This window comes from Hoplias malabaricus, chromosome 16 (genome assembly GCF_029633855.1).
Source record: "Hoplias malabaricus isolate fHopMal1 chromosome 16, fHopMal1.hap1, whole genome shotgun sequence".
NCBI classification, from domain to species: Eukaryota; Metazoa; Chordata; class Actinopteri; order Characiformes; family Erythrinidae; genus Hoplias; species Hoplias malabaricus.
The window spans coordinates 8,086,977-8,102,542 of record NC_089815.1 but is presented as its reverse complement, the minus strand read 5'-3'; the positions used below and the strand labels follow the sequence as shown (position 1 = coordinate 8,102,542).

Below are 15,566 nucleotides of genomic sequence, written 5' to 3'. Positions count from 1 at the left end.
AAGTGACTCCAGCTTCAATGTACCATGGTTAACAGTGTGATGATGCCATAGCAACCCTAAAATGCCTATTTCTAATTTGAGAAGAGGAAAAAATAGATACACATGGTTTGTGCATCATTCAACTTTGCAACATTCTTAATTAGCATTGTATCTCCAGGGCAAAGCTACAGAAGCAAAGGGACCCAAACTTAAACTATTACTTTACTAGCAGACTTTGTAAGAGTTTGTAAAAGGAGGAGAATTCTTTAACCACACATTTAGGGCAAACCTAAATCCTAACACACAAATGGGCATCCCATGCTGTGGCATCTTCCAATGACCAACCCCACACTAAACCAAATATCTCCAAATCTCTGCATGTTTTCCACTTTGCTCTTAACATGAATATACTGTAAAGCAAGGGAAAACAATACACAATACAACAAGATAATTCATGCTTCTAAACTTGCAAGATTATGTCAAGCATGCAGAGTGATTAAAGGCAAATAATCATTAAAGAGCAAGAGCTGGAACAGCAAACCAAACTAACAAACAAACAAATAACATCAATGCATTCTGAGCCATCTCAGAGTCAAACCAATCCCAATGACCACACCTCACTCACAGTAACCTAGCCATTTGTTTCGGAGACAGTATGCAGAGAGGAAATACAACAAGCAATGAAAGCTTAAGATTACATGTGTGCTGGTGAGATATGCAGGGCACAAGAGGATAGGGTGGGCCAGGCCAAGCTACAACGTTGGCAATGAGCATGTGATGACAAGCAAAGCTATGAATAGCAGTCCTGAAAGGAGTGAGGGGGGAGTTGTGCTCAAAGCTGCATATAGCACGTGTGGCTGGAGGGGGCTTAGCATGTTTTAGCACAGGTGTTGGCAACCCAAGCAACAGCCACACAGAGGTAGACTGTGCAAAGAGAAAAATGCAGTAAGATAATGATGTGGATAGGCCATAACAGTCTTCAAAAATGTACAATCAAATGGTGGAAAAAGATCGCATCGGTGTCCCCACCTCCCTCTTTGCTCACCCTGGCATAACACAGCTCCCTTATATCATCAGAGAATCTCTGAAAATATCACAGTAAATCTTTTATACGGGTAAAATAGTTGAGTCAAAGGTCAAACAAGGGATTAAATTAAAAAGAGGAAGAAGAAAATAGCCAGAAAATGAAAGGCCAATTTGCAGTGAAACCTACAGTCCCGGATTAAAATTCATTTAAGCTGGAAATACTTCACCTTCCTTCTGCTACAGCCAGCATGTCCTGCCTCGTCAGAGGGATGGAACTGGCTGCAGTTAGGTACTGATGTCCAAAGGCAACAGACTTCTGGTTTACTGAAACTCACCCTAAACCTGGGTACTTTGGTAAAGAAGTAGAGTAAAAGAAACTACAATGAATCTCATTCTGTGTGTTCATGTTTGAATGCACAAACATGAACTCAAAAGCTTTTGACTTCATTTTGGAGGGACGTGTTTTTCTCTGCTAAGAAAAAGAATGTTTTTATCCACAAAGTGTTTGTAGAGTATATATTAATTTTTTCCCCCCATCCATACATGTTAATGTTGGTTAATGTTTGGTGATGGTATCAACAAAATAAGTTAACAAACCAAAAATCAGTATAAAATTAGTTAAGAGTTTACAGATCATTCAGTTTGGTCCCAAGAACTGATTCTTGTGAGCAGTACCAAATGGTGTGGGATAAATGGGAGAGACTGTATTTGTTATCTATGTTAACTTGAGATCCAATTGCAGTTTCGTGGGTAAGCTTGTCCAACTAATGTTTTGTTTTTTTTCCCCCCAATATAATTTCATGTATTTGTGAACTCTGAGGCAACCCAGCTTGATGGCTGTGGACCTGAGTCCCCTACAGAGCTGATGTTTTCACAGAAAGAAATCTCTGGAAATTCCACAAAAGATCATTTCCTTAGACTTAAACTGCAAGGCACCAGGGCTATGTCTTTAATTACAGTAAAAAGAAAATGTTTTATATATGACATAAATAAAGAAACTATGCTGTTTTTGACATAGCATGCCAGCTTTAAGTCATATTGTACTGCCTTTTTACTAATTTAAGAAAGATGAATAGCTTTGGTTATGCCTAATACAACTACACTATAAACTTAAGGGTTTAGCCTAATATCCTTTAACACTTGCGCTTGGCCAAGCAATGTTTAAAAAATAGTCACACCTATTTAAATGTAAAACAATTAGCAATATTCCCGTTGCCATTCAAGATAAAAATAGCAAGTCTAGGCTTGCGTATAGGATAGATACCATGGAGGAAAAGAACTAAATAGGGATGTATGACTATTTGGGAGTCAGCAGACCTTTACTTTGAAATAAATATGATTGGCACTAGACAAATTTTTATATTTGATCTAAGTTCACATGGATATTTGGTGTGATATTTACTGCTTTCCAGAAAAGTTGAACATATAAGCAACAATGGGCTACTGTATTAAATTATCCGCATTTATGCTAATCCAATTGCATCTAGCCGCAGCTACATACATAAAAATCTGGATATCTGCATCAGCGTACAATATCCGTGTCAGTTCATCTTAACCATATAAATCTAGTTTTTGACCTAGAGACTCTTGCAGTTAGCCATTAAAATGGACAGCAAGACAGAACCATTTTCAGCACTGCTCACTGATATTATGGTAGTGGACTGGGAGCAGGTGACAAATCTAGGAGAATGAGTAGAGTTTGAGTATCTTACCTGAAGAAAGAGCTGTCGTTGGGGAAGACCCCGTCTCTCCACCACTTTTCTGACTCATTGTTCCACTGTTCACCTCAATATATGCGGCAACTGCAGCTCTTTGAGGAGAAGATCATACACCGATTCTGGAAAGAAAATGAAAGACAGAAAACTATTATCTAAAGTCTAGAGCTGAAACAACATGACACTTCTACAGTGCAAAATGAAAACAGACAAAAATTCAGGATATATTTTGTTAAAATATTGTACACCAGTGTTTTTTGGCACTTTGTTATCTAATATCAGCTAGTACTCAATAAGTATATATTGCTAAATATATTTGTGTCTTGGAGAAACACAGCCATGCTTTCCCTACAACAATGTACTTATTCGTGACCAATTTGTGACAATTAAAGAATGTCACTGACAAGCTACAATAACTTAGCAGGGAATATATAATAGGCATTGCCTCTGTCAAATATCAAGTGTGATATCTGCAATGCTGACCTTCAATTTAACCTCCTATAACTCCAGGCTTCACAGTTAAATCTAATACAATGCTGCATCAAACCTGGACTTCAAACTGGAAAAAGTCCTGACTATTACTGGCCAACACCAACAGTGATAAGTACTACAATTTAAGTGCCAAAAACCAGAGACGGCCAGACTGAACCCACCGACCGGGACCCCTCTACTCTCTAAGGGTAGCAGGCTATTTTAAGCAAACAAGAGCACAATGCCCTCAAACCATGTTTAGTATGCCGATGAGCACTGCTTGGAAATCTGGGCTGATGATGGGGCCAGTGGGGGTGTGTGTAGTGAAGTAGTGTGACTTCTGTCATTCAAGGGCAGTTCTGTGTGCTGAGTACAATGATAAATCACCTGTTGCTTATGCTAATCTAAACACTTTAGAAAATGTTCTGAAGCTATTGGATAGTGTTGGACGTTATGGTCAAATTTATATCACAATATAATTTTGATATCGATATGCACAATATATCATAACAACATATGAAAAATATATAAGCCACAGAAAAACTGTCAATAAAAAAAAGAACATGACTTCACTGACAAAAATAAACCTTTGTCAATATTAATTTTAAAGTTAGTTTATAAAATATAGAACTGACGCCAGCACCCTGTAATGAATGTCACTCAGTGATTGATGATGCAACTAATGTATATTGAAATTTGGGAATGTGTTTAAAAATCATATTGTTGTCATTGAAAAATTTTATACGGCAATATATATTGATATTGAATTATTGTCCAGGCCTACGGTTGAAGTCACCTGGAATTTGATAGCAAATATTGGTCTTTTTCCACTCTTCCTATCAGGAATCCTGCATTTGGTGTTCCTGTGAGGCAATAAATGAGGGGACGTTTCTGTTGTGTGGTGTTCTTGTCTAGATATACATGAAAACTTTAGACATTATCATTCCGTTCCATCAATATTTTCAAACCTTGGCAACTCTTCTGAATACCACTGTATATCTTAATATCATTAAACTGCCCAGCCGTAGTTAACACATCAATATCTATCTTAAGGTTTTAAGTAATTTCCCTTTCCCTACATATATAAATTTCTTTGTCTTTCTCTAGGTGTTATTGTTATTATTGTTCTATTACGGTCAGATACTACTACAACTAATGTAAAGATTAACTTCTGTTACCAAGTTGAAAGTACCCATTTAGCTAATGGAACAACAGCCCCTGGGAAAACATGCCTGGTACCAAGATTATAATAATCTACAACTAAGTCATTCAGAAAGCTTTCAACCATAAATCTGAAAAAATAAAGCCTCCTTTTATATGGGCTTAAATACAGGCAAACAAGTGGGCAGGTGAAGGCAGTCCCCCAGTCCAGTGAGCACCACTTAAAATGTGTTTACTTCAGCTAGGCAGACAGTAACAAAGAGACTCTGTTCGTATGCCCTTCTGCATATACAGGAACCTCAGAGTTGGGTTTAAAACACATGACAACTGTTCTATAGCCATGTTCAGCCATGGTACCAAGATCAATTTATCAGGTCTAACATGAGATACCCTAACATGAGTGCTCAGATTCCCAAATAGCATTTTCACATATTTACAGCTGGATCCAAGCATATTTTATTCCTCTGTTGTTAGAGGCTGCTTTAAGGAAATTTCACTACGTTATGGGTATTATGTTACTGTTCAAAATTGTAATTAGAAAAAAGTTCCAGTAAGTTAAATAATTAAACAGCAAACCTCAGCTGTGCCTTTCTATGATGACATGGGGAAAAAACTAAAAACATTATTTCTTATTTAGTGTAATAAAATGAATAAAATGTAAGTAAAGTGATATTTGTGCAATTGCTAGGTCTTTATCAGTGGCTTTTATCTATACCCAGTAATTCTACAAAACACAACTACACAAAATATCTTTAATATTTGTAAAATTACAGTACAAAACTGAATACTTTACAGCAAAACTTTGTTGAACATACTCCTAAACAAAACATTCTCTTTGCTCGATAATCTCAACATAAGTATGTTAAGCATTTCTGCCAGTAGCAGCAGTAGCATGAGAAACTTTAGCACAACTGGGTTAGCGATTCACCACTGCATGCTCTCTGCCACAAAGGATAGACAAATCAATAAACATATACTGATAATTACTGATATATAATGTAATACAGATGTACAAAACACTAATTTAACTTGGCATGTTTTGTCAAGTGCTGAAGTAACAATGCGCAGCACTGTAAAACTGGGCTTCGTCAGGTCAGGTCTCAATGCCACAGGTACGGGTCAGGTTCAGGCTTCAGTTTCATGTCTGTGCAGACCTCTACAGAGCATGGGAAAAGTCAGGATGCTCACAAAACTGGATGAAAAATGAAAAATCATGTTCACCCAGTTTCAGAAGATGTAAAGAGAAAAACACATCTATTAGAGGTAGAATTTCCATTTAACAGACACAGATAAGAAGCACCATGTGTCATCTTTTATTCCTAGCTTTCAAAAGACTACAAAGTGATGCATTTATTACCAACTGTGGCAAGCCCTTGAAGCCAGGCTTTTTGAACACAGAACCAGGAGAAAAGACTAGTTAATGATATTTTCCAAAACTATATTCAGCTACAACAAACAAGATATACAGCCTGCTGCTTATAATGCTTAACCACCAATCATCCATCTTGACCTGTCTTGCATACACTGTTCAGGCAATATGTTGCCCTATGAATTTTCAGCGCTTAGAACTAAGTGGTATGAATTTTATATTTTTATATGCTGCTCTCTTAAAAGGTGTTGTTTGGACTTTAATAAAAAAGTTCAGAGAATGTTTCCTCACCATTTTCTTGTTCTCTGGTCTGTGCATTGGAAAAATGTCTGGTGTTTATACACAGCCCTGGCTCTGTAAATGGGTAAAAAACTAATGCTGCTGCATGAAATGGTTCAGTTTTTATTGTTTCTGTGTCACTGGCTCAGACAGGCACAGCCAAGAAAAGGCATCTGTAGGCATTTGGACAGTGGAGAGACATCAGTGGAGGTCTCATAGCAAGGCGCATAAACGACTGGGCTACAGTAACAATACTGGTACCAAGTCAATAAAAATAATAATCATCTTCATTTTCTTAATGGTCTAAACCTAATATAAAAATAGCATTTTTCCAATGTGTCCTTAATGACAGAGGATGCACAGAGACAGAGAGACAGAGAGAGAGAGAAAGAGAGAGAGAGAAAGAGAGAGAGAGACATTTAGCAAGTTGCAGAAAATGCTACTAAAGAGACCTGCTTTAGACCAAATCCCATTTCTCTCTCCATCTCCCATTTCTGCCTTCTCTAGTTGGTCAGCACATGCAGGAACATGTGCGCCGCACACGGGGCCCTTCCAGTAAACACACTGCCAACCGCACAGACAGAAAATATGTACTCTGCTCTCAGACGGTTGCTGCAGAATCAGTACCTGGCCTGTTTCAAAGAGTTTCCACACATTTTAAAGGAGAAAATTCCCATTCTGCTTCATAGTTTCCTCCCACACAAACAAAACACAGCGACTGCTGTTTATGTCGCAGGCCACTTTTCTCACACTGAGCAGAATAAAAACAGATTGTTGTTCACAGAGCAGAGTTTTTTTTTTTTTTAAATAAAATATTTCTTCAAATCCTACCAAGATCAGGTTGCTCAGTTTCTCAAATGGGAAGCTTTACTCGTATTGTGTAAAAGGTAGAAAACCTTATTTATAAAAACAAAAAACAACAACATTGGAAGCTTAACCCCTTATTTTCTTGGCATAGAATTAAATCTAATGCTTATTCTCCTGCAGACAGATCATGGCCATTTAAGAGTTTAATCATAAAGGTTTATTTATAACAGGACGCTACCAGGAGTAGCCTTAAGAACAGACATGGAGTTTAATAAGGTTTGATAAAGTTTGATTGAAAAAAACAAAAAAAACACAACACTCACCTAGTGAAAGACAGGACATCATTTCATTCATTTCAGCAGATTGTTGTTGCTTACTGTCACTAACTCCCCCGAAATTGGGGTGTGGCCAGTGTTTCTGGCATAGGGCCGGTTAACCCTCCACCTCTCCAACCCCTCCCACTGTTTTGTTCCTGTTTGCTATGTTAGCGGACCCCTATGGTTCTGGTAACTAGCTCGACAGGTTTGAACCACTGACAAGGTGAACGCTAAACTTGATGCCTATGTCTTAAAAAAATGAAGTGCTACACCACTCCGCAAGAAGGACTTGGAGAACTTAAAATAATAATAATAATAATAATAATAAATAAATACTAGCCCGATGTAAACACCGGCTTTCAGGGTTTACTCGGGCAAAAGGGACCTCTATTCAGAGGGCAAAAGAGACTTAAGCGAGGGAGCGTTTATAGCACTCCTCAAATGTTTACAGCTGCGTCCACATAAGAACTGCCGATAACACCATAGCAACAGGAAAGAGAGGGCAGCCTCCGTCGCTCTGTAGGCCAGGCTTTAATTAGGTGGTGAAAGAAGATTTAAAAAGCAGTCCCTTATGGGGCTAAACAAAAAACAACATGGCTCTGACCAGCTTAAACTTTTTAATTGACCAGACATGTAGTCATTTTAAAAACTTCCTTTGACATTTTTCATACCAGAATAAGACAGAAAGAGGGTTCTTCTCTCAATATTATACAGCAAATTACTCCACTTCTACAATCTTTTTAAAATGAATGTTTACAGCTAGGACAGTTTCTTTCCTGAAACATTTTACTGATTAATTGCTGAAATTTTATATTATTTTAAAATGAATTATAAAAAAGCGAGAGAAAAAAATAAAAATAAAGTGAGAGACTTGAGGACTAAAGCACATTTAATTTAGTAAGTGAAAGGTCCTTGGTCTTCTACAAAACATACGGTCATACCTTTTAAAGATGGATCTGAAAATTATAATAAATAATAAATATAAATAATTGTCTAAAAATGAAAAATCTGTATTTAACCACAGTTTCCTAACAATTCATGTCATTTGTATATAGCATAGACACAAAAATTAATGTTAGATATATATTAAAGGAGTAATCTGTAAGATATTTACTGTACTTAGTCATAAAATGTCCAGGGTGTGTGATAATAGATTAAGGAAACTATTAAAGCTATTATATAAACAGGCAAACACTATTGCCTCTCATAGCATTGCTGAAGCAGTATGTTCTCTTTGAGAAGTGCCCAGTCCGATGTGGAGCTCCTGTGATCCCGTCCTCCATCCAATCATTTTACAGTCCAAACCCACTGCTGCCAGGTCAACAAACATAGTGTCTTGCAACCATGAAATGACCAAGGGAACAGAGTTTATGTTACATTGCCCTTCTAAAGCTGTAAATACCATTGTTTGTTTGTTTGAACGAAATTGAAACAGATTCAGGTGTGTTTCTCTGTGGTGTATGTGTGTTTGAAACAAATTAAGGAGCAAGAATTGTGTTTGAAAAGCCTTGCATATTCACCTATTTAAATAGGAATGGAGAAACTTGGTAGTACACAGCAAATAAGCATTTCACTGGTGGGTAGATGTTTTAGTGACATAATGTACACTTGGTCAAGTGATTAAAATGGATAAAATGGGAAATAATATTTTTTTATAAAAATAGCTTTAGCTTCACATAGCTGTTTAAAGGTGGAAATGAGCATTCAATAAAAAGCTGGAGAATAACGCAAATAAGACTCTTAAAATGTACCCATTTTAGGTGGAACTAAATGCTTGAATTATGAATAAGAAGCAAGGATTTGCCTCCTAAAATGACATTATTGTTGGAGGGAAAATAAAACCAGCCTTGTCTAGTCTAAAATTTGAAGGTGGTTTACAAAGTAAATTCTTGAAATGCAGGGAAAGCGGAAGCGGCTCACATACAGTTGATTTGTGTGATTTAAACTGATAAAGTGGAATAACAGTTGCTTCAAAAAGTTTCAAATGCTATGGGGCTAGCTTTGGCTCTTAAGGTGGAACGAAGAATTCAAGAAGCTGGCAAATAACACCAATAAGACTCCTAAATGGACACATGTAAGGTAAAACAAGATGTTTGGCTATGAAAATTGTCAATAAGAAGAAAATGCACTTTTTTTGTCTTTTTCATGCGTAGGTAGATATTTTAGTGAAATGATGAACACTTTTCTGTGTAAATATGTTGATTATGGCACATTCGGCCCAAAGTTCTTAAACTCGTCTCTTGCGTGTCCGTTCAGTTTTCCTGGCAAACTGGCAACCTGGTCGAGTTTCATGTCTGGGGAGGAAGGGGAGGAGGCAGACAGCTCTTTTACAGTTTTAAAACTAATATAGATCCGATTTTAAACGTTTGGTGTCAGATTGGTCTTTTAAGTTTTAAACAGTGGTGGCTCCTTCCAAATCTCTTGATTATATATTTAAACAAATTTCTCTTTATTTATATTTCTTTATTATATATGGGTTTATGAAAGGTGGTATATAAAGTGTAATTTATTATTATTATAATAATTATTATTATTATTATCTACATACTGCACAGTATTTGTGGCGAGGTTTATCCAGGAGTTTATTATAAAGTCTTCTTTAACTGTGGTCATAAACAAATAAACTGCTATTGAGTGGCCCTCACAAATATTTTGAAGAAAGACCAGTTTTACCACTACTCATAGAATTCTATAAATTTTTCATTCTTCAGTCTGCAGATATTTTATTTTAGGTGCAGGAGTTCCAGAACAAAGGCTTTGTTAAGTTTACAGAAGTTGTACTGAACAGTTCGCTAGCTGCTCTCCCTACACAGCTCTGGTTGCTCTGGGTATCTGGGTACACAGTTGGGCCCAAGATTAATCAGTGCCCTATTCACTATATACGTCACTACATAGTGAGCAATGTAGGGAATAGAGAAGGGGCTATTCGGAACATACCTCACCTTGTACATGACGACAGTACGTTGGGGCGAGCCCTCCTAGAACCCACTGAGAATGTACCGAAGGCTCTGCAGCTTATAAATAAGAGGTGGGACTGTACGGAACAAAATCTAATGCTGATTGGACTGCGATACTTAGAGGTGGGTCAAACCATCTGGCAGAGCTTTGGTACATACCCAGCAATGGGGTTTTACTACAATAGAATGAAAGAAAAAATTCCTCCCTTTCCCCTTTGGCTGTGTCACCCCATCACCCTAATGAACGAACCCATGGTTTTAAAATCTGGAATTTGTAAAAACTTGTCAACCCAAGAATTCTGCTCACAAAAACATCTTCGTAGAGAGCTAAATATGACTTGCTCAACACGGCTTATTCACAATGTGGAATAGCTGTATACTTAACACTGCACAAACTACTGCTACACACAGAGGCCAGTATGTGTGTCTCTCTCAGCAGTGACTAATCCGGGTAAGCATGAGGCATTTCAAGTTAAACTGAAACAAGTCACTTGAGGTTTCATCAGTGTTTAGCAAGGCAAATGTTAGGTTAAAAAGTCAAGTTAGTTGCTTAATTAATATAATCATAGTATAATAATACTGAAGGTGATGCATATTCCATATTCAGTCCATGGTTCAGGGCATGTAAATGGAGGAAGGTTTGCCATTTGAGAGACCTAATTAAAGTGTTTCTGAATAAGGCCAATATGACAGTGGTGTACATCCATTTAAATATTTTAGTTTGCACTTTATTTATTTTACTGCAAATGTATTTCTGTTTATCACATATGTCTTCTCTGTTTCTTATAGTTATGCTTTACATGCTGCTTTGTATTCATCTTCATTGAACAGAATTCATCTTGAGGGAAATTCTACATTCATCTTTTCTTTTCTTTTCTAAAAACACAAGATTTTGTTTTTCCAACTTTTACAGAGAAAAACAAACTTTTTAAACCAATCTACATGATGAGAACACACTTACAGTAACAATCTGTCACAGAAAGACATGACAAAGCCCCTTGTGATGGTGGTTTTGTAACATAGTAATTACACTGTGTTCTCTCCCACATTTTACCAATCTCAGAATGCAAACACAGCCCTGGAGTCCTACCGCATTCACAGATAAAAGAAGAGCCAGCAACTGAAGCTCTTGACACCACCAACAAACCCCACTAGTTAAACCAGTCTATATATATGTATATATATATATATATATATATATATATATATATATATATATATATATATATATATATATATATATATATATATATATATATATATATATAGACCTGGAAGTTGTGGGTTAAATTCCCACTCCGGGTGACTGTCTGTGAGGAGTTTGGTGTGGTCTCTCTGTGTCCGCATGGGTTTCCGGGTGCTCTGGTTTCCTCCCACAGTCCAAAAACACACGTTGGTAGGTGGATTGGCAACTCAAAAGTGTCCGTAGGTGTGAATGTGTGTATTGCCTTGTGAAGGATTGACGCCCCCTCTGGGGTGTATTCCTGCCTTGCACCCAATGATTCCAGGTAGGCTGTGGACCCACCTCGACCCTAAACTGGATAAGCAGTTACAGACTATACGCTCAAACGTGTTGCTCTGAACAGGGTTGTTTAGACAGTGGGAGAGTGGTACGGTGTTGTTCGATCCATGCAGTGTTTTTGGACTAAAGCATTTCACAGACATTTTAGTATGACCACAGGAAACTGTGAAAGCTTGTGCAAAAAGGGGTTAAATATACTGTCTTTAAACCCTGATGTGTTTTCTTCTTGTTACAATATAAACATAGATTATAAACTCTAATAAACACTTCTAAATAAATAATTTTGTTCATGTACGTCCTGATGAGAAAAGAACAAGCCTTTAAAAAGACATGTCAAAAGAGCTTCCAAGTCGATAAGTCTCACAAGCATAGTTGGCTTTTTCAATGCCATGTCTATTAGTCCTGTCTCGCTAAGTCTTCACAAACAATGGGCTACCCTTGGCACACAAGGTAAACCTGACAGAGATCAGCTCCTTTGTCCAAAGTTCCAACGTTGGATGGGTGGCAGCAAAGAGGAAGTTTACACCATTCCATGTGTTTCCATGTGCTTCCTATTACATGTAATCTATTCCACACTGTAGTGACGGGGGTACCAAATTACCAGCATTGTCTTGGAAGTCATTGGGGAAGATGTAAAACACCCATGGGATACGGGAGGATAGATCTAATTTAAGCCATATTTGAACACAACCTCCCCAGTTATTTCACACTAAAAATGCCTGCATGTCATTTTAGAGGTAGTGACATAAGCAGAGAAAAAAACATGGCAATTGTAAAAGGCTTGCTATTGTGACCTGGTCAACTAAAACAGTGTGGAGAGAACCTCTCTAACTTATGACCTATAACTATGACCTAAACAGTAATTTCCAACCTTGATCCTGCACAATTTGACATTCCCTGCTGGTTCCAGTCCTGCATCAACAAATTAAACGGAACCTCTACGATTGTGGGGAAACGCAGTCCTCTGTGGTTTACAGATGTTTTGAAGCTGAAAACTATGTGATTGAGGGGAAAAATGATGGTTATTTGCATGTGGCTGAAGTTTAACTTATCTGTACGTTTTTATTCAATGTCTGAATTACCAAAGAAACTCATTTGTAACTCGAGCAGTTTTAGTTTTGTAGTACTTTCAGAAATGCTGTTGGCCGTCTACCAAGTTTGGAGACCTTAAGTGATCCGGAACAGCAGAAATTTGTCAATATTACCCATCTATGGAGCAGGAATAGAGCAATATCGTCATCTTGGTTCATGATTTTCAATCTATGGAATTCTCTCAGATGTCTAAAAAAATTCCAGCTGCCTCTGCCATTAGCAGAGGGAGAGAGGGAGAGAGGAAGAGAGAGCACCTAGTATACCAAAACGTGAGAACACAGACACTGGGAGAATCATAGCTGCTTATACTGAACAAAAAGATCAGTTGTTCATTATATGGCAATATGGTGACTCAACAGGTAGTACTGCTGTCACACACCTGCAAGGTCCTGGGGCTGTGCGATTAATACCCTTTACACTGATCTGTCACTGTCTGTGAAGAATGTGGTGTTTTCTCCGTGTGTATGCATGGGTTTCCACCTGGTGCTCAGGTTTCCTTCCATAGTCCAAAAACACATTTTGGTAAGTTGACAGACTGTGCCAAACTGTCTAACAGTTACCCACAGTGTGTGAGTGACTGGGTGAGTGTGTGGTGCCCTCTGACAACCTGTGAGGATGAAATGGTTACAGAAAATGAATAAATAAATGAATGAACGAGTCAATTAATATTCACTGTCCCATTGTTATATGGCAATTACTTGTCAGTCACAATTAACAATAATATTAATTAATGTTTGTTTACTTCTGAACATTAGCCTACTGTCTGTCCTGAGAACATCATTATTAACTGGTCTTAAGTTTGCAACTTGATGAACTGTGCATCTAAAATGACTGTGTACTCGACTGAGCTACTGTCCACTCTGTTTATTAGAGAGCTCACAAGGAGGAGGAGCAAAGGGAGGGACAGACAGTGGACAGAGATGAAAGTGAGACCACAGAGTACTGCGGAATTCAAACTATTTACACAAGCCCCGGCACTGAACTAACAAACACACACCCAGATATACGCATGCACTCACACCCACACATATTCACAGTTACAAAGAAGCCTACACATGCACAAAGACACTGAAAGAAACTCTGGCGACATATCAAAATATGTTACTGTCATCCAGTGATGTATTATTTACAGTAGTAAAAATAAACAACTAAACCTCTGTCATTGTCATTCATACAAAACATTAAAAGCACAAACAAATACATAAGCATCATAATAAAAAATATAAGCAATAATATTTCACAGTATTTTTTTTTTTTTTTTTAGGTATACATGAGTTTTATTTACATACAAATATCAAATCAATTTTAACCAGTAAATCAAATAAATAATTTTCTTAAATGTCCTGTCAGAACATACCTTTATATTAAAGGTGACGTTAATGATTTTAATTTAAAAACAAAAAACACTTTTCCTCACCTTTTGATGTCTTTGCAGGCTCAAAACCCACAACGCCATACACACATTTAGCAGGCAGTTAGCTACCAGCAGTCGCACTAAGATCCTAAGCAGCCATTTAATGTTCAACATCACCACTTTACTCAAAGGCTGGCCTCAAAAACCTTCATATAAAAAGAAAAGCATAGTTTCACTTCAAGCTTTAACATTTAGGCTTGTGATCCTCACCCTATGTGAATGATGGATAAAGAACAGCATGAAGCTGAGTTTGCACACAGAGACCATGGGAGGCTATTACAATTAATCAACACCTTTGGATGGCACATGGACATAATCAATGGAGTCAACCATCCATCTCTAAATTCCAGATGAGTTGTTTGTAAAATAGCCGCTGGAGTCACAAAACTCCAGAAGTTGACCTCTGAGGATTAGCCTAGCTTTTGTATGAGTGCTTGTTGACACAGTCGGTGGAATGTGAAAATCGACTCATCCAATGCGCTCGTAAGAGGCCGGCTGTTTCGGTGCATTATTTGAAGGAAACAATTTTGATTTTCAGTTTCATAATTTAAAGACTTTTGAATAGATTGAATTGGTGATTTTCTGCATTCTAAAATTCCAAGATCCCTATCATAAATATCCCATAAGTGTGCTAGGGGAAACATCCTTTATCAAAGAGGCATTTTTTATTTGTTTTTGTTTTAAGAGCACTGACACTTATGCCTCAACTGCCTAGCCACTGCTCAAGAGAAGGGTAATGCTGAAGCCCATTGCATTTACTGTGTCCTTCAGTCTCTCCACGTTCAGACTAAGGTAGCACCTTGAGTATGTTAATCACATAAGTGGATTCAACAAGCAATCTAATTAAGACTGGAGAACGTCTGCTGATTAATTAGAGACGCCTGAGGATGAGGTGGTCATTATAAGAGCTGTGTTCCTAAGCTCCACTTGAGGTCATCGCTAAAGAAAGTTCTATGATATGATTAATACTTGTCAGGGCTTTTAAAGATAAACAATATTTTTGGCATAAACACTTACCAGCTTAAGGTTTGAGGAAGACTCACTGTGTGGTTTGTTTACACACTTCAGATGAGAGAAGTACAGTAGCAGTACTAGGCTAACGAGTGGGAAGAAGACAACACAGACAAAAGGGCCTGAGACCTAAGCGGGGGGCTTTGACATCATTTACACCATGTGATAATTGAGTCTGAATGGATGATGTGCAACTTACATATTAATGCCACTCTGGGGCCCTTAGATAGTATTCTATGGAGGATAACATCATGTCTTACGTTGTTACATCTTAGGAAGCCTTTAATAATTCGTTGTGATATTACACAAGCTGGAACCCGTTTGCATTATATATTTATTTCAGATGTTGCCCAGTTATTCTTAAAAATAAAGGTGCTACAAAGGGTCCTTTGAGCTATGCAACAGCAGAACCATTATTGTTAATAACTTTTACATCAGGTGAGGTT

The 15,566-nt window shown here is 37.5% G+C and overlaps 1 protein-coding gene across 4 annotated transcripts in view; it reads right to left on the bottom strand.

The window, feature by feature from the left end:
- The window catches only part of nfat5b (nuclear factor of activated T cells 5b), a 42,985-nt gene that overhangs the window by 17,455 nt on the left and 9,964 nt on the right, over positions 1-15,566 (bottom strand). For 3 of the 4 annotated variants that reach the window (XM_066647117.1, XM_066647118.1, XM_066647119.1), the window contains exon 2: positions 2,718-2,842. In XM_066647117.1, coding sequence (XP_066503214.1) covers positions 2,718-2,775 — 58 coding nt within the window. In that variant the 5' untranslated portion in view covers positions 2,776-2,842. Of the gene's footprint in view, positions 1-1,232; positions 1,355-2,717; positions 2,843-15,566 lie in introns of those variants that run through there. The other variant, XM_066647120.1, reaches the window with a different exon arrangement.